This window comes from Schistocerca cancellata, chromosome 2, assembly GCF_023864275.1.
Source record: "Schistocerca cancellata isolate TAMUIC-IGC-003103 chromosome 2, iqSchCanc2.1, whole genome shotgun sequence".
Taxonomy (NCBI): Eukaryota; Metazoa; Arthropoda; class Insecta; order Orthoptera; family Acrididae; genus Schistocerca; species Schistocerca cancellata.
This window is the reverse complement of record NC_064627.1, coordinates 67,168,488-67,189,194: the sequence shown is the minus strand read 5'-3', so window position 1 is coordinate 67,189,194 and position 20,707 is coordinate 67,168,488. Positions and strand designations below refer to the sequence as shown.

Sequence of the window (20,707 nt, the reverse complement as noted above, 5' to 3'; positions counted from 1 at the left end):
CATAAAATTATCTATCATTCCTTATTTGCCCTTTTCAATACTTCCTTACACACTCAGTAGGTTCCTCCCGCAGAAAAATGTCTGAATCTGATATAATAAAACTTGAGGACAGGAAGTAAATTATCTCTAAAACTCATGTTCTACAGCAATAAAAAATTATTAACTGCACTTTAAACTGAATTGTGAAAGACATGATTCTGCTTAGTTTTATCCTCCTCAGATCCCGCGTGTCGTATACGGCACACCAAATCGGTGAACTTTGTTTAGCCACAGCTCCAATGTAACGCCAGAGACACATGTCTAAGTAGTTTCCCAGACGTCCGAGAGATGTCAGCATGGATTCCCGCGAGTTTCAGCGGTCTGGCGCGTAAAGTGACGAGTGTAAGCTTTGTTTTCTGAGTGCATGCGTGAAAAGGCGGACAAAATGATGTCGAGATATTGTAAGTGCCCATTTATGTAAAGTTATTTACATTTTGTATTACTTTAACGTGCATAATATTTGAGGCAAACACTACTGCTCGGTATGTGAGCATTTTAAAATAACGAAATAATATTTTTCACTGTACTACAAAAGGCTTTGTACACGTGTGTCAGATAGGACACATTGGAACTGAATGTGTATTTCTGTGTACACTAGAAAACATGTCCTAAAAATTATTGAGCAATAGTCAATCGTTATCCTTAGACTTATTTTACAAACGTTGCATTGTTTGATGCTGTAATTATAATTACAGGTTTTTGTTTCATTTAAAGTAATTAAACCTTTCTTGACTTCTTCAGTGTCAGATGCACAGATCCTTGAAGAGTTGGACAGACCTCTGGAGTTCGATGGAGACATCTCAGAACTTGAATGTTTATCCAATGATGAAGAATGCAATGAAGATACTGTTTTAGCACCAGAAGTGGAAAGTGATGACGATTCGTGTGAAGTTGTCTCAGATACTGTGACTGATCAGTTTGGCAGACAGAAATCCAGAAATGTTCCCCCTTGGCGCCATACAGACGTCTTTGAGCCGTTACCACCTGCACCAGCATTTGAAGAAACTGTTTGGCAAGGGAAACATTGTGAGACAAGAGAATATTTTCTTAAATATATTCCTTACAGTGTTTTTGAGCTGTTGTCATCCTGTAGCAATCAGTCATCTTTTTCACGCACAGGGAAATCACTAAATACAACTCCTGAAGACATTATGACATTTTTTGGCATCTCAATCAAGATGTCATACCTTTGCTACCCCAGATTAAATATGTATTGGGCTTTCGGGATGAGAGTGACTGATGTAGCAGGGAAAATGTCAAGGAAGCGGTCTTTTGCAATCAGAAATGCACTGAAACTAGTTACAGACAATGATGTGTCTAGTGATGTGAGAGCAAAAGATAAATATTGGAAAATTCGTCCTTTGCTAAACACCGTCAGAGCAGGCTGTTTACAAAATCCTAGGACACAGAAGGTGTCCATTGATGAACAGATGATTCCTTTCTGGGGCAAGACAACGATGCGGCAATACATTCGTGGAAAGCCTAATCCGTGTGGCCTCAAGAATTTCGTTTCCACATCTCCAGATGGATTACCACTTGACTTTTTCATGTATGAAGGGAAAGGTGACAGTATACTGGAAGGCTATGATTACTTGAACATTGGCGGAAAGGTAGTAATGAGACTGGCAACTACGCTACCTGAAGGGCCTATAATTTATATGGACCGATACTTTACGTCGGTTGAGCTCCTAGACTGTCTACACTCAGACAGAGGCTGTCAGGCTACAGGGACAATACAGTCTTGTAAAGTTCCAAGAGCGAGCGATCTTCAGTCGGATACAGAAATGAAAAAGGGAGGTCGGGGTGCAGCTGATCAGTCTGTTCGTGGTGATGGACAAATTGCCATTATTAAATGGTATGACAACAAATCTGCAATTGTTGCCTCATCCGCAGAAGGAAAATTGCCTCTGGGACGGTGCAGGCGTTGGTCAAAGCAAGACAAACAATACGTAAATATCAGCAGGCCTCTTGCTATCGAAAAATATAATGAAAATATGGGTGGGGTCGACATGCTGGATCGTATCATTGCTGTTTACAGACAAAGTGCAAGATCAAGAAAGTGGACAGTGCGAATGATCCTGCATCTCTTTGATTTTGCTTGTGCTGCATCTTGGATAGAGTACAGGAGAGACTGTAATGCACTGAAGAAAAGAAGGAAGAATACGATGGACTACCTACAATTTAAAATTGACGTATCAGAGTGGCTTATCCATTCAGGGAATGATATATCTGATATTAATGACGAATCTACAGATGGAGATAAAGAAGTAGATATCGCCTCCAGCTCCTTGAAAAGAAAAAGTATTCCAGCACCAATTCCGAGTGATGCTAAGCGAAAGAGCAGTGCTATTCACATGCCAGAGGTCACCAACGATGAAAAGACTCATCGTTGTAGGCGACCAGGATGTAAAAGTGTAAGAGCACGAGTTTTCTGCACAGAATGCAAGATTCATTTGTGCCTCGTGAAGGGCAGATATTGTTTTCGAGATTTTCACACGAACTGAACTCACCAAGAAAAATCAGAGGATGTTAAAATAAAGTAATTTAAAAATATTAACACTTTGATATTGTACAATAAAATTTGTTTCTTTATTTAACTTGCCCAATAAATTTATATTATAACATATGGAGTCATATACAATCATTCCATAATTGTCTGCCTTCAGTACCAGTGTGTCGTATATGACACATCAGATTCTCAAAAAACCAATCAAAAAAATTTTTAAAGAACAATGTTTCCTTACTAATGTTGACCATAACATCAAATAAAACTCAATTTTTTTTAGTAAAATTAATTTTAGAGGGTAGAGGATCTGAAGAGGTTAAAAGATTTGGGATTTCTGTTCTTGACAGCAAAACAGATACACAAAAACAATCCTGTGTATGACACTGCAGTAGCCATTATTACAGGGGTTGGATAAAAATATGGAAAAACCATGAAAAATGAATGCTTGAACATAAATGTAGATGCTAGCCAAGCCTTCAAGTGGTGCTTTTGTACTTGATCACAAACAGCACCTGTTTAATACCCTCAATACGTTGCAACTGTTGGCTGTGGTCAGAACAGTGATCTGTGTAGTTGTGAGTGCACTATGTTGAAGATTAGTTATTTCAACCATGGGCAAATTGTTGGTGCTTGTATGGTGCATCTTTCTGTAATCAACTTAGCCAAAGTGTTTGGTGTTCCAAGAGACACCATACTGAAGATTTCTACCACATACGGGGAAAGAAGAAAAACATCATCCGTTAACTCACAACATGGATGAAAGCAGGTGCTGATTGATCATAACAGTCACTGAAGAGGACAGTGACCAAAAATAAGAAGATGAAAGCTAGAAAAGTCACTGGCAAACTGAATGTTTCAGTTGCAACCCTTTCAGCACCAAAAACAACACAGAAGGTGCACCATAATCTGGGACTTGCAGCATGAAGCAAATGACCATAACAAAAAAACATGGTGCTGAAGCCATAAAACGTGTACTATGGAGCAATGGAAGAAAATCACTTAGTTGAATGAGTTTTGTTTTACACTGTTTCCATCTTCTGGTCAAGTTTAATTAAGGTGTGCACAGTCCCAAGCCTATGATGCAGACTACGTGCTGCCAAGAATGAAACAGGTTCAGTGATGACATGGAAAATATTGTGTTATTCCATGGATCTCAAGGTCACTCTGCTAGACTGCATTACTGCCAAGGATTATGTAATGATTTTAGCTGATCAGGTCCATCCCATGGTAGAATATTCATTCCCCAGAGGTGACGCTGTGTTCCAGGAGCACAGGATCCCTGTTCACAGAGACTGCATCAGTCAGAATTGGTTTTGTGAGCACAAGGACGAACTGTCGCATCTCCCCTGTCCCAACAGTTACCAGGTCTCTGTATCACTGAGCCCTTTGGAGATAAGGGTGCACAGTTTGCATCCGCCATCATCATTGTTACCTGAACTCGGCATAGTTTGAAAAAAGGATGGTATGAAATTCATTTGAAAGTCATACATGCCCTGTATTCATCCATTTTGAGATGACTGGAACCTGTTTTGAGTGCCAACGGATTTTCTACACCATATTAGGCATGGTAATGTATTGTGTTTTTGGTGTTTCCATATTCTTGCACACACTCTGAATAAGAGCTTTGTGTGCTGTCGTGATTGGCAGAGGAACAAACAAAAGACTAGTAGTTTGAATTTTTCCATCTACTAGTGACTTTTATTGATTTACAATTAGGAAGTCTGTGCATTAAGAAAACTTTACAGAGAAGTGCTTCTTAAGAGTTGACAGCTGCTGGTATTCATAATACCTCTAGATGCATCAAAATCATCATACAAAATAAGATCTTGGGTTATGATGGACAATGCTTACACAACTGATAAGATAGATCTATGAGAAGCACACAATAACCAGACTGGTTATGCCTGCAAAGTACCAGCTTCAGCAACATAAATATGGTGATGCACACACAAAGGACAATGCAGCACAGTTGTCTAAGAAGCAAATGATAATGGTGCAGATGCAAAAGACTCCAAACTCCACATTTGAATTTTTCCATGATACATTCTCTGCTATGCTTGGTGTGAATATTCTGTAGCAAAAACTTCAAACTGAATATTACATCTTTCTACACAAGAACTGGGAGCAAGTGATTTCTGATGAATCAGCATCAAGGAAAAGCTATTTAGATTTTTGCTACCAGAAGGCTCTGAAAATTGTGTAGCGCTATACAGGGTGATTTTTTCGACTGTGCACAAACTCTAGGGGTTGATCAATGAGAGGATATGGAACAAAAAAGGTCTAATGAACTTACATTTGGAAATGCATGGTTTCCATCCTAGAGGCCATTTATTCAGTTCTACAAATTACAGAGACTGCGGTCTACTACACATTGTACCATGCAGCTGCAGTTAAGAGTATGTGCTGAAAATGGTTCCCATGTGCCTCGTCACTTGTGTCTATGCACCATAGTATTTTCCGTCTCACACATACACATCAGCCAGACTGCATCCAAACAGTGTCAAAGGCAGCATGAATACGCTGTTCCAGTGTCTCCATATCTGGAATGGGCTCTGCATACATGATATTTTTGAGATGACCCCATAAGTAGAAACAACACGGGTTGAGGTCCTGTGAGCAGACCATGCAACTGGACCCCCCGTCCAATCCATCGACTAAGGAAGACACGACTGAGATGTGTCCGGATGTTAATGGTGAAGTGAGCTGGAGCACCATCATGTAGCAGCCACATAACCCTTCAAAACATCAACACTTCTTCCAGCAGGGGAGGCGAAGTCACCCATAAGGAACACCGATAGTTTCGGTCTGTTTGGTGGGGTGGATGGAAGAGTGGTCACCAAGAACGGTCACCAATTATCCTGGCCCACACATTCCAGCTGCACCAATCCTACTGATTCGCTATTAATATACCATGGGGCTTCTGTATACTATCCCACAGATGACTTACGAAAGTTGAAGGTATCATTCTGCATAAAGGTGGCCTCATCTGTGAATAGGATGGATGACACAAATCCTGGAATCATGTTTGCCTGGTGAAGAAACCTGTGACAAAACTGCTCCTAATGTAGAAAGTCTGTCGGTAGTAAGTCATGCACAAGCTATACGTGATAAGGGTAGTAACAATCATCATGAAGAATGTTCCACACAGTCGTCTGCCTTACCCTGAATACCCTGAACTTTTGGGCCAACTGCCTGATGCTATCATGGCAGCCACCTCCAATAGTGTCAATCACATTTTCCTCCAAGTCTCCTGTCCAAACATTTTGGATACATCCTCTACAATTTCCTGCTTTCTGAAATGACCCTGTCTCAGGCAAATGGAGAAACACTGTTGCAAACATTGAATGCTGTGGTTGTTGTCGGCAGGGATAGTTTTCCTAAAACAACCTTATTGCCCACCATTCATTGCCATTTGCCTTTCATGAGTAAACACCATGTCACCAAGCTCTCAATGAGAATAAAGGACCATTGTGTACAACGCTGTATCATATCCACTACAAGGTGAGTCAGCAAGAGAAGTGAATCGTACATGTAATTACTATGGCAGGAGATGGTGTTAGAGCATGATGTATGAGGAACAGTACCATCCCCTGGGAGGAAACCATGCATGCTGTAACTGTGGCTGCATAGTACAGTGCGTATTAAGGTGCAGTCTCTGTACCAAAGTATGACTGAATAAATGGTCTCTAGCAGAGAAACCATACATATCCAGACATAAGTTGATAAGGCCTTTGTGTTTTGTACCCTCTCATCGCTCAATCCCTAGAGTTTGTATACAGTGGAAAAAATCACCCTGTGTAAGTAACAACCATTTATTAACAGATTGACAAAACACAGACACATGGGTGTTCCATTGGTAACCAAACTGTTGGTGAAAATGGAGGAGAACCCTCAAAGCCCAAAACCTTTACTGATAGCCTGCAAAGTGTTGGAATGTGCAAGTCATTCAACAGTAGCTTCTTTGTGAATGACAGTCCTGAAATGCTGTTGGTTGAGAGAATTCAAAAAGATAAAGTTCTCGTGTATTTTGATGGTGTGGACTACATGCTGAAGGCAGTAATTTTTCTACATGTATTCTGTCTGCATTTGGTTCACTTCACTTATCTGGCCCACACACTACAATCTACAGCCAAAGAAGTGTGAGGCAGCATCCCACAAGTAAATAAAATAATTTCAAGCACTAAGGAAGTGTTTCTCAAAGTCCCACACTCATGGTCACTCTGTGGAGAGATGCTGCTGAACCTAACGTTTCCACTTGAGGCTCTTCTAATGAGGTGGGATATGAATTTTAGCTGTCAGTTTTTATAATGAATATTTGCAAGTTTTGAAATTAGTAACTGAGATTCTTCAGTTTCAGTACAACAGGCAAAAAATTCTTTCATTGAACCTAAAATTAAAAATCCTTTGGTGTATATCCATAGCAACCCTGGTTTCCTTGCCAGCAGCATTTAATAACAACAATCTATTTGGTTGACTTTGCAAGAATTGTCAGATACTGTTAGCATGTTGTCATACTCCTCTCGAACAGCTTCAAGGGGGCTTCTGAGCTTAATGTCCCCATCTGATGTGCAGATAACCATCAACAATGGTGCATGCCCAACTTCATGAGACATTGCAGAGAGGTTTGGAATTTAAACCAGGACAATGGCACAAAGTCTGGTGATCAGAGACTTTACAGTACCATCCCTCTTGTCCCCTATTCCATAAAGGCAAAGGGAAAATTGTCAACAGCATGATTTTTTCACAAGGGCTCAATGATATTGTGATCTGGTGACTGTGGGACCAAGGAAGATGCAACTTGTCCGCAGCTCGTGGTCGTGCGATAGCGTTCTCGCTTCCCGCACCCGGGTTCCCGGGTTCGATTCCCGGCGGGGTCAGGGATTTTCTCTGCCTTGTGATGACTGGGTGTTATGTGCTGTCCTTAGGTTAGTTAGGTTTAAGTAGTTCTAAGTTCTAGGGGACTGATGACCATAGATGTTAAGTGCCATAGTGCTCAGAGCCATTTGAACCATTTCATTTGAAGATGCAACAGTTCAACCTTGTGCTCACAAAATAAATTCTCAGTGATGTGCATTCTGTGAACAGGGGTCCTATAAACGATTTTTTTTCTGTTAATTTCTACACTATAGTTCAAAATTTCCCTGTTATAGTCATTGAGCAGAAGTGAAAACAAAACAAACTCTGCATTCACAACACAGATAGACTGCCTAGCATAAAATAAATCCAAGCACTGGCCATGCCCAATGGTGCTTAACTTCAGTGACCTCATGCGAACCAGTGTATCCATCAGACATAGGCATCGGCAGGAGGTAGTGAATAAGTTAGATGATGTTTTGGCAAGAAATCCAAGCTACTTTACTTTTCTACTATCTTCAGTGTCCTCAGTGGGGACAAGGAGACACTCTCAGTGGACACCTCTTCAAGAATATTTAATTTCCTAAAATTTGTACCATCGATGTCTGTGATGTGAGGAGATCATTTTTCTCCTACAAAAACATCGACATTCTATGACAGATGAAAACCTGGAGAAGTGCCTGGCTGTTCATTGTGATTCAAAATGAAAGGTAAGGTACGTTACCTTAGCACTTTCAGTGAAGGAGGACTTACAAAATAAAAAATTACAATGTTGAATGTAAAATGCACTTTCTTAATGGGTGTTTTGTGTTTCTTGTGTGTTTAAGTGAATATTTAGATAATATAATAGGCTATGGAGTAATCAGAAGTTGATTTCAGTTTAAATTATTTTTATGCATTAAATATTTCATAAAATATTTTTTGAGATTATGTATTTTCTTATGCATTTTATCCATTTTTATCACTTAATATGTACCTTTTCTGTGTGTCCATATTACATAAAATTCCACATTGTTTAGTGGTTGGCATTTTTGGCAAGTAATACCGATGTACAAGATGGGAAGGTCTGGAAGGAGGTCCACTCAGCCTTAAGAGATTATTTGCAAAGTTGCTCAAATGTAAAAGCAGTGAAACTTATGTACAATTTCCCAAACTAGAGTCATGTCTAAAGGCTCAGACCAGGTTAAGTGACACATGATGTTATTTATTAGCAAAAAGAAAACATCAGCCCTTATTTTTTCGGGTTTGAGAGTGTTAGGACTGACCTATTATGACTACAGATCTTACTGTTTGCAACATTCCAGACTAGTCCTATACCGTTTAAGTCCTACCAATATGGTGGCAGTAGGAAGAGAATCATTTTCTTGCAAAATTTTCTTAGTGCAATAAGGATTTTTTTTTTTTTTTTTTTTTTTTTTTTTTTTTTTTTTTTTTTTTTTTTTTTTTTACATGACAGTTCAAATTTCCCTGTTATAGTCACAGAACAGAAGTAAAAACAAAACAAAACTGTGCATTCATAATATTGATACATGATACATTGCTTGGCATTGTTGTTTGACAATGCTCTTCACACATTGTTAGTTCACAGCATTTATTCACAGTGTACTGTGTATGAATCCATGGTTCATCTAAGTAAACCACTGCCCACTTGGAGTTCTGATGTTTCATTTCTTACAAATAGTCTAATTCAATATGTTCTTTTTAGAAGTGTGGCCTCTGGTCTGTGCACAATGATTCATTCATTCTGGAACCTTTTAAAATCAAATTCCATTACTGGAACAATTTTTCTGCATTTCTTCATTCCCTTGATGTCAAGCTTTGTGCAACAAAAACTACAAAGTATTTGCAAAGATGGTATTTTCTTAGGTTGTTCATAATATCTCAGAAATTTATCCATATCATAAATGATAAATTCACTATGTAAATTTTACTTTTTCTGCTTTGGGGCAGGTACTTGAATCCTTCTTCACTTGTTATAATGCACCACCTTCCACAATTTAAACATCACTGACTTCCCTAACTTCTACATTAACATATGTACTCTGCAAGTCATCATGCAGTGCATAGCAGAAGGCACCTTGTAACAATGCTAGTTTCTCTTGCATATAGAGTGAGGGGAAAAAACTACATACACGTCTCTGTACAGGTCCTAATTCATTGTATCTTGTCTTTGCAGTCCTTACACAAGATGTACATTGATGGCAGTGGAATAGTCTGCAGCCTGGTCAAATGCCAGTTTCCAAAACTTTCTCAATAGTGTTTTGGGAAAAGAATGTCTTTCTCCCTGCAAGGTTCCCATTTGAGTTCACAGATCCCATTCGTAATGCTCGTGTCGTGATCAAACTTAGCAGGAACAAATCTAGCAGCACACCTCTAAATTGCTTTGATGTTTTTCCTTTAATCTGACCAGGTGAGGATTCCAAACACTCAACCAATACTCAAGAATGGGTTGCAGAACTATTCTACAATAGGTCTCCTTTATAGATGACCTACACTTTCCTAGAATTTTCCCGTAAAACCAAATCAACCATTCATCTTCCATACAACTGACCTCCTGTACTCATTGCATTCATATCACTTTGCATCATCACACCTAGATATTTAATTGATGTGGATATGTCAAGTAGTATGCAATTAATAATTTATTTGAGCACTACAGGGTCGTTTTTCCAACTCATCTGCATTAGCTTACATTTTTCCACATTTAAAGCAAGTTGTCATTCACTGCACTAAACAGGGATTCTCTCAGATTCATTCTGTATTTTCCTTCAGTGACTCAACAATGGAACTTTCCTATACTCTACAATGTCACCAGCAAAGAGTCACAGATTGCTGCTCACACTGTTCATCAGATGATTCACATATACAACTTAGGTCACATAAGATGTAACACCCCTTTTAGTTCATGAACAGTTTCAGATGGTGAAAAAAGGTTTCTGGCAAATAAGAGTATATACTCTTGCTATGTGATAAAAAGACTTAACTTTTGTACTGATCAAGATACTGTAGTGAGTATGATTTTTCTGAACAGAATAATACACCTTTTTAATGGCAACCAAAAGCACATGAAAAAATAACAGTGACATAATGCTTGTAAATTTGAAGGTGAACTCCTTCTCAAAGGAATCTGTAAAATATTCTACAATTAAAAGGCAGGTAGGCTGGAAATGACTACTGCATCGTAAACACGCTCATGCCCGGTTATGTCAGGGTGACAAGCCTTTCGATCGTTTATTTGTCTGCACTGCAGAACTAACAGGAATGATGTCATCCATCGGCAGGTCATTTCTGCTTCAACATTCCTGAGACACAGACATGTACACCAATAAAGAGAACTTTGATATGCTACTTTTATATAGTGCATATAAAAGAAACTCTGTCAAGATGGAACAGTGGTATAGGGATGTCTATCTTGACTGTCACTGCCCATTGCACTACACAGTTGCATGAATTATTAGTTCACTAGTGCAAACAGATAGCTTCAAAGTCAAACAAAAGGACAAGTATGGAGACTGCAAGTAACAAGCATGTGAAGAAGCTGTTCTGGCTGTGATGCTTATCAGTCATCATGGTGGCACAAGACGTACTGCAAAGGAATGTGCTATCAGCCATATGAGTGTCATTTGCATATTGAATAGACATAAATACCACCATAATCATCTGTCACTACATCAGGCAATCAGAGATTGTGATTTTGAAAGTCATATAGAATTTTGTCAGTTTGCTCTGCAGTGCCTGGGAGGCCACACTATGTTTTTTTCTGATGCATGCACTCTACCAACAAAGCAATTTTACAAACCATGTTAATGCAGATGCACTGCTGGACAGCTGAAAATCTGTGGTGGCTTCAATACTACACCAACAATTCTGAAGTGTAAACATGAGGCACATCTTCATAGTAAATTACATTGTGGGACCTCACTTCATCCCAGTGCTGTTAAATAGAAATATTAATACACACTGTCTTACAAACATTCTGCATGTTTTTCTACAAGAGGTAACACTGGGTAAGTGACAGTGCATATGGTTCCAACAAGACTGCTGCCTAGCTCACTCTTCCCGTGTTCCAACACAAATACTGAATGAAAAGTTTCCTCATCACTGGATACAGGGTGTCTATGTGAACAAGGAAAAAAAATTCCCGGATTTCCCAGTTAAAAATACACTTTCTCCCAGGTGGAAACATAGATTTTCTCTGTTAATTGACAGTATATTTTCTCTCAGAACTGTATAACTTATCAGTCCTTTGAATGGTTATGGTTTTGTACATGGGCGTAGAATTTCCCGGCACTTTAGAAAATGAAACTCAGGGGAAAAAACACCTTTTGGAAAGCTGTTTGATGTGCAGTAACATGTACGCTGCATATTTTTGTATTACGAATTCCACCAAACACCACATGTTACTTTCCAAAGCATTGAAATCGAGATTGCGATGCTTATTTGTAAGCCAGTCATAGCTCATGTCATGTGATCTCACCAGCCAATGACAGCAGATATTCAGAGCTTCAGACATGTGATGTAGTCAGCCAATAGCAACATCACTGTTAAGTACTGTGCACACACGAACAGGAAATGTTAATGGTTTAAATTAATATATATAATGTTGCTACAAGAAAAACAAAGCTTTCACATATAATATTGGTCTCTAAGGCCAATACACTGCAAGAGAAGCTAATCTTTCACATATAATGTTGGTCTTTTACGCATGTATTACATTTTAAGATATGCGCACAATTGTGCCAGTAAATTTTTTAATAACGACATAAAAGTGTGATCTTCTGGGCTATAAATTCTTCTACATGGCTCGTCATCAAAGAGCTGATTTTAAATGAATCCCAGGTTCCCAGTGAAGTAGGCATCGACCTGATATTAAGCTTTTCAATGTGGTTTCAGGGTGTAAATTTCCTTGGGTACCAGTACTTTGTTATCTCATGTCTGGTTCTTTGTTATGGCATAATGCCATACATGCTAGAAGATCATAATGTACACTTGAAATGCACCGAACAGTTGAAACTAGCCAATAGTTTGAAATTAAACTCTTTGTTTCAAATATATTGACGGCCTCAGCGGAAAAGATTAATAAAAGAAAATTTCTTCAGCAAACCGATAAAAATAACTTCATTGTTCTGCATCGCAATTAATGCTTGACTGTCAGAAAAGTTGAAATAAAATAAAATCTGAAACTAATAACATATTTTAGCCTTCCGTAATTATGTGAATGTATTTTAATTCACATGATAGCACCTGGCCAAAGAAATCAATTTTGTTTTCATTTGACATGAGTGCAGTAGACAAAGAGGAAACAGCAAAATCACTAAATGTAAACATGGGTCACGTGGAGACTACCCGCTTCCCTATTATAACTCGGACTGCTCTGCACATCAGACCCGTATCTACAATATTTCTGAACCAGGGCAATAGTAGATAGCGGCGTCCCTCGAGTGTTTGAGATAGGATGTCAAAAATTAAAAAAAAAATTGAATTTTCAAAAATATGTTCATTTCATAGGGCAAATCTTTCTGAAGAGTCTGATACATAAAACATACGTGTCCAAGGAATTGAAAGACATGTTATTTGATCTTAAGTGTGCCAAAGTGCAGCACCACACCTCTTCACAGCATTCTTGTATCGCACGTCACTGTATTTCGGTCCGTGGAATTTTTTTTTTTTTAATTGCACTCTTTATTCCCTATTAGCTAACAACTTGCTGCTTTGTGTGACATAAAATTAAGTATAGGATACATCAAACAATAAAGAGAAGAGACAAGCAAGACAGTACACATTTCTTCAGTCCTTAGCTCCTAGAATTTTTTTCTCTCTAATCTTGCTACAGCTTTACATGGCATGCTTTCCTTTCTGTGAAAGGATCTGTTACCTCATCAAAGTTCATCAAACGTTTTGCTACATGAAAAATGGAAATGTCACTGTCTAATACTGAAAAAGCTGTAATTACAAATAGGCCCAAGACTGGTGTGGTTTCTCGACCTGATTACTTGTATTTTGTCACTCTATGCAAGATAAAACAAAATAGGCCTTTATAATACAGCAGCAATTGTAACACATGCCAAATAAACGAGACTGTTTTGGCAGAAATTGTCATTTTATAACACAGCAGAATATAATTCACGAAGTACCAATATCAAATGCCTATTACGCCTACTACAAGCAAAAAGCTTTAGGTTAGGAAATAGTTTTACACTTCATTCATATGCTCCAGTTTCTCAAGCATGAGATCAAAAGTAGTAGTGCAAAAATTTTATATAAATTTGGAATCGTCAAATTCTTCCATAATTTAAGCGATGTCACCGTTTGTTCTCCTTCCTCATTCTAACAAACAATGTTGTCGTCACTAATTCTACATCTATTCCTGCCAGTGTCAAAGCTTATTCGCCGGTTAACTTGACTAACTGCCAGAATCACCAGTTTAGTTATCCCGCGATTATTTTCCGGTTAGGCATTATTACGTGTTCGTACAATGCGTTTTCCACACTACTTCCAGAATAGACCTTAAAGTGGCTGCTAGCACAAGACTGTACAGCTGGCCCTTTCTAGTATATCGATCTGGCCAAAAATTTTCTGTCAAAATTTCATTTTCTTAGATACACCGAGAAGATAATATGTAATCCTTCTTACCTGTTATTCATGTTAGTCGTCAATTCGCACTCTGGTAGTCTGAATCTACGGATTTCACTGGTAATCATAACTATGCTCATCATTCGCAAACCCAATCAACTACATAATCTGACAGTGGTTGGCTTTCTTTCGTTCAGCTATACTCTGCTCAGCTCGTATAGCCCGTTTTGTCTGCAGGAAAGTTTATTTCTAGATGTGACGCGGATTCCACTGACAGAGACATCATGTACACTATGCACACATTCACAAATCAATGCATGATTCATTCAGAAATCAACTTAGAATGTGTTCAACAATGTTCAAAAACCAACAGAGACACATACACACACACACACACACACACACACACACACACACACACACACGCACACTCCTAGATCCAGGGGTGCTGCGCAATCTGGCAGCTTGGCCGCGCCAGTAAAATTCTTCCCGGTAGCACCTAGTTGCCCTTTTTTTTTCTGTAGCCACAAGCGGAAGAAGATACTACTCAACTGCGCATGCGCATGATCCCACTCGTAACTGCTAAAACAAATCTAGTATTAACAGTTGTGACATCATGCTCATCAGAGGCAATTTGTTGTTCTTCCTAAAGCCTTTGACACATTTTGCTGTTGGCAGGATGCTTGTATGAGCACTGTGTTTTGTTGCTGTATATGGTGCATTTCCTTTGCAGTTTAAGTTTAATTTCAGTTTTTTCTCTCGTTTATGTTTTATTGCTACAGTATTATTCTGCAGTAGTAGGATACAGTAATATCCTTTGTTAGAGTATTGGCTCTTACCAGTCAAAATTACAAAAATTTAACTGAGAACAAAAACAATGAAAAATTCCCGGAATTCAAAAAAATTCCTGAGTTTTTCCCGGTTTTCTCCTGGATGAAAAAATTCCCGGTTGTTCCGGGTCATAGACACCCTGTGGATAGGATGGAATGCTGTAGGACAATGGCTAGGCAGGTTCCATAATTTCAGTCCTTTTGATTTCTTTCTATGGGGAGCACTGAAAGAGGCAGCCTATCATGAAGCCCCAACTATGCCAGATTATATGCACTGCCGAATCACCACAGCATGCAATAACATATCATCCACTATACTTTCACCTGCTCATCTATATCTCAAATGCCAATTGGAAATACAGTAGCTGCTTTTTCTCTCTGAATAGGGCTGTTTATCATTATGGAGTATGAATGACTGACATTTTTGTTTTTGCTTTGATAAGTAAGCAGCAAGGGGTAGGGTTTAAATGGAAAACTGCCAGGCAAAACTGTAGTTAATCCCACAAAACCTGGAAATGTACACAAATTTGAAATAGTTTACTTAAGTGCCATCTGATACACTAGAAGTTAGCATATGCCATAGTTACATACACAAAAATAATAGCTGGCCATGCATCTATGTCAAATAGGTAATGACGGTTAATTTTAGTAGCATAGGCCTGTCTCACTGCATATAATGATGGATCCTGGCATGGGAGCTCTGCTTGGTGATCTTTCCAAGAGCTGCTGATAGTAGTTATGAAAAGTATACTGTTATATTTAAAAAAAATCCCTATTCGTTTAAATATCTCAGTATATACCAGAGTTCAGAGCATTATCCACACAAAAATACTACATGCCCCTCAGCATAATATCAATTGCAGAAAACCTCGTTTTGATACCTGGAGCTATTCACGAAATAAAAGTGGTGTTACTTGCTTACTTACACAACTCACCCTGTCTAGTGAACAAGAGCAGTCCTATCGTTTACCTGGGACACTTCTGATAACAACCTGCCCTCTAATGAACACATGCCATCAGTGACAAGAGAATCTATTTCATACACTTGGATTTTCATTAATTGCAATGAGGCACTGTGTCTTATGCTTTCTAGAAATCTAGGAATATAGAATCTGCCTATTGCCCTTCACCAATTGTTCATAGAATATCACACAAAAAAAAAGGTAAGCTACATTTCATATGAGTGATGCTTTCTACATCGATGCCAATTTGTATAAAGAAGTTTTTCTTTCTCAAGAAAATTTATTTTATTTCAACAAGAATTTTGCAGAAAGTTGACATTAAAGATACTGATCTCTAATTTTGCGGGTTTTTCTTTTATCCTTCTTCCATATGGGAGCCACCTGCATTTTTTAGCAGTTGTTTGGGAGTTTGCACCCGGCAACAGATTCATGGTAAATGAAAGCTAAGTAAGGGACCAATGCTGTAGAGTACTATCTGCAAAACCGAATTGCAATTCCATGTGGACATAGTGATTTATTTGTTTCCAACTCTTTCAGTTGCTTCTCAATGCTAGGAATCATGATTTCTGTGTGGTACATGTGGGAGTCTGTGTGACAGTTAACTGATGATATATCCATATGATTGTTGTGTTTGTCAATATTTGCTTGTAACTTCCATTGTCTTCTCTGTCAGCACTATCATACCTTTATTTGATTAGCCAAACATCCATAACTGAGGAACATGTTGATGTATATTGATAGAGGAAGCAGATTTTTATTCTATCAATATCATATCTTTATTATTTCAGTTGTGAGTAAAATTAATTACATTAACAGCAAGTTGTCATGGATTCCTGCAAAGGTATTTTCTGTTATCATTTTTTGTGTTCATACTTCAAGCTGACAATGCATGCTGCTCTGAATTAAGACATAGCTGTACCAAGTCACATGATCTAGTTACTTCCCATTATGGTCATGTAGATGGTTCACCTTGCTGTTTTATAGATAGGAGTGGCACCACTTACATTCTGTGTAAAAGGAAGGAATGTATAGTGTCTTTTTCATTCAAGAATCACATTTGAATATTGGTTGTTTGCAAGAAGATCGTGATTTACTTTCTGTAAGAAGGAGAAATGTCTACAAATACATATCAAATTCAACAACACTAGAGTTGTGGTCTGTTGAGACAATGGTTTATTGTTCTGCAACCTTACTGCACAATGTGAGTATGGAATCAATGGATTCAGGAAGACCATACCAATGCCTCAATGTGACTAGCGCCCACAAGGTCTGACATACACTGACATGACAAAAGTCATGGGATAGTAATATGCATGTATACATATGGCAGTAGTATCACATACACAAGTTATAAAAGGTCAGTGCACTGGCAGAACTATCAGTTGTACTCAGATGATTCATGTGAAAAGGTGTCTGACATGATTATTGATGCACAATGGGAATTAACAAACTCTGAACATGGAATGGTACAATGGTAATTAACAGACTCTGAACATGGAGTGGTAGTTGGAGCTAGACACATGGGACATTCCGTTTCGAACATCATTAGGGAACTCAAAATTCTAAGATCCACTGTGTCAAGAGTAGGCTGAGAATACCATTTTTCAAGCATTACCTCTCACCATGGACAACACGGTGGCTGACGACCTTTAATTAATGACCGAGAGCAAAACATTTGCATAAAGTTTTCAGTGCTAACAGAAAAGCAACACAGCGTAAAATAACCACAAAAATCAATGTAGGATGTATGACGAACATACCCACTAGGGTAGTGGGGTGAAATTTGGCATTCATGGGCTATGGCAGCAGAAGCAGACAGCTGACGTAAATGCCTTTACTAACAGCACCACATTGCCTGCAGTGCCTCTCCTGGACTCGTGACCATATCAGTTTGATCCTATATGACTGATAAACCATGGCCTGATCAGATGAGTCCCAATTTCAGTTGGTGAGAGCTGATGGAAAGGTTTGTGGCACTATCCCTTGAAGCTATGGACCCCAGTTGTCAAGAACGCGCTGTGCAAGTTGGTGATGACTCTGTTCCTAGTCCAACTGAACCAATCATTGACAGGAAATGATTATGTTCAGCAACTCGGATACCATCTGTAGCCATTCATGGACTTCATGTTCCCAAACAACATATGCAGGACAATACATCTTGTCATTGGGCCACAATTGTTCATGACTGGTTTGAAGAGCATTCTGGACAAATAAAGCAAATGACCTGGCCACCCAGATTGTCCAACATGAATCCCATCAAACATTTATGGAACATAATCAAGGGGTCAATTAGTGCACAAAACCCTGCACTGGCAACATTTTTTGCAATTATGGATGGCTATAGAGGCAGCATGGCTCAATATTTCTGCGTGGGACTTCCATCAGTTTGTTGAGTCCATACGACATGAGTTGCTGCACTACATAAGGCAAAAAGAGGTCTCACATGGTATTAGGAGATACCCCATCACTCAGGTCACCTCGGTGCAGGATCTTATGTCCACATCATGTATCTTGAGTCAGGAAGTGGGATTGTTTGTGGCAAGATAAGTATCCACGTGGAGAGAACAATGACATCAGGAACAACACAGGCTGTCAGCATTATAACCACTGTTGCTGTTTCCTTAGTGTGGCAACAGAGAATGATCCACTAACACTTGTGTACCCAACAACAACTATGAGCGCAGGAGTGACACCACACAATTTTTTCAGATTACTGCTGTTACAGTGCACAGCATTCGATAGATGTATATGTGTGTGGAGACTTTGAGGTAAATGAACTACACCAGACTGCATTTGTCATCATCACATAGGTCGAGCACCTGGTATGATGGTACAGAGTGCCATTGGATACACAACACAATCACCTGTGGTTCACATAGCCAGTAATTTGGGCACCAGTTGATGTATTTCTGATGAGGTAAGGCCAGTTGCTGCACCCTGCCTTCAAGGTTTCTATGATGATGTCTTTCAACAAGACAACTCATGACAACACATTGCCCCATCTGTCCTGATCTGTTTCGATACAGACGGTTTGACCATTGGCATGGCTAGCACATTCTTCAAATCTCTCCCCCACTGAAAACATTTGGTCATGGCTTACTGACAGACTGGCACAATGCCACTTGCCAATTGCTACAATTGATGATTCTGTCATAGGTCTGAAGCAGTATGGAATTACATACTCATATCAGTCATCCAAGGCAAGTTTGACATGACACTCATCTGGGTTATAGTCATTGTTTCTGGCAGGACTGGAAGCTCTGCATACAAAATTTCACACCCTACATCCCTTCAAATCATGAACAAATTTCATCATGTATTCTTTCAACTACACTGCACACACACAACAACTAAAATGTTGTTTGCTATCATTCCTCAAATTGCAGTTTTAATGGTCAGCAGCATATATTTATTTTCTATGTAACTGGTCCTTGCGTAAATAAGTAAATGGAAGTTTGTCAGTTCTCTGATTTGACTTCAATTGGTATTTCCTATTATGTTCTTAAATTATATGCATATGTAAGTAACTTAAATGAAATCTAATTCATTTCAACATTATCCTAAGATACGTCTTTATTTGTTTATTTCGTGATTTTTGTAATAATAATATGATTTTTACATGTATTATTTCCTTATGGACAGTATTGTAACACAAAAATTTTCATACTTTATTTGCAATCTAGTAAGTGTGTCTACTTACAAACTATCAAAAAAGATAGTATCGTTGACTCTTACAACAGGGTGTATACGCAGACAAGGAAAAAAAAATCTCAGATTTTTCCCAGGTTTCCCAGTTAAAAACACACTTTTTCCTGGACGAAAAAAAAATGAAGCAAAAAAATAATGCATTTTGGAAAGACCTTTGATGTGTAGCAACAGGTATGCTGCATATTTCCACGTTATAAAAGTATAAATACAAATTCCACCAAACATGGCACATTAGTTTCCCAAGCACTGAAATCAACATTGCAATGAGCTTTTGTCAGCAAATCATGGCTCATATCATGTTACCTCACCAGCAAATGACAGTGTATATTAAGAGCATCCTAAGAATTTCTGGTTTCCTCCAGACAAAAAAATTCCCAGGTTTTTCCTGGATTTCCTGGTTGTCCCAGGGCATAAACACCCTATTTTTAAAACCAAGGTTGGAAAAGACACAACAGGCAGGAAGCAACTCAAAATTAAAAATATGCTAAAAGCTAATACCTAATTTCAGATCTTTACTGTCAATGAGCTACTGTAAGTAATTGTTAGATAATGGTGAATAGTAAACATGTAAGAATTCACTTGTTCCAAATGTTAACTAATGATTAATAAATGTAGGGAAAAATGGTTTTTATAAATATGATCAACTGAGAAGAAAAAATAATCACTATACACACCTCATTTGCAATAGAAGAATGATTCTCATTTTCAGTTTCAGCAGACATATTCTTATTATTTAATTGTACAACTTCAGTTGTTCCAGGGTCAGCAGTAGTTGCTCCCAGAGTATCTTTAGCTGTTGCATCAAAAGTGGATGAAGTCAATGTTGTGTTCTGTGATGCAGATGAGTTTTGGTCATTCAACATAATGTGATTTTCATCTGAATCTGTTGCATATGATTTTGGGACGTTAGCAGCATCATTTTGCCAAAATTTTGCCAGACTTTTCAACTTTCTTTGCAATACCTTGTTCTCCCTATTGCTCTTCAGCTGGAAAGCTTTATGGGCCTGTAAGTAGGAAGAACAAACAATAATCTTACAGTAATTTAGGACTAATACAACTTCGAAAGTTAAGAACTATACTCTTCCATTACTTTAAGTTCAATGTTCCATCAGTAAACAAGCAGTTTAATATGTAATTACCATAAACAGTAATATCAAGAATATTTTGACAAAGGGATCAAAAATTCATTCACAACTTTAGCAAGAATATGAAGGTACACATGGAAAACTGAGAAA

At 38.4% G+C, this 20,707-nt stretch overlaps 1 protein-coding gene across 1 annotated transcript in view; it reads right to left on the bottom strand.

Annotated features, from left to right (window-relative positions):
- LOC126143815 (probable basic-leucine zipper transcription factor R) overlaps positions 1 to 20,411 on the bottom strand; it is a 148,871-nt gene extending 128,460 nt beyond the window's left edge. The window contains exon 1 of the mRNA XM_049915451.1: positions 20,147 to 20,411. Within this exon, the coding sequence (XP_049771408.1) occupies positions 20,147 to 20,335 (189 nt within the window). The 5' untranslated portion in view covers positions 20,336 to 20,411. The remainder of the gene's footprint in view (positions 1 to 20,146) is intronic.
- Positions 20,412 to 20,707: the final 296 nt, after the last annotated feature.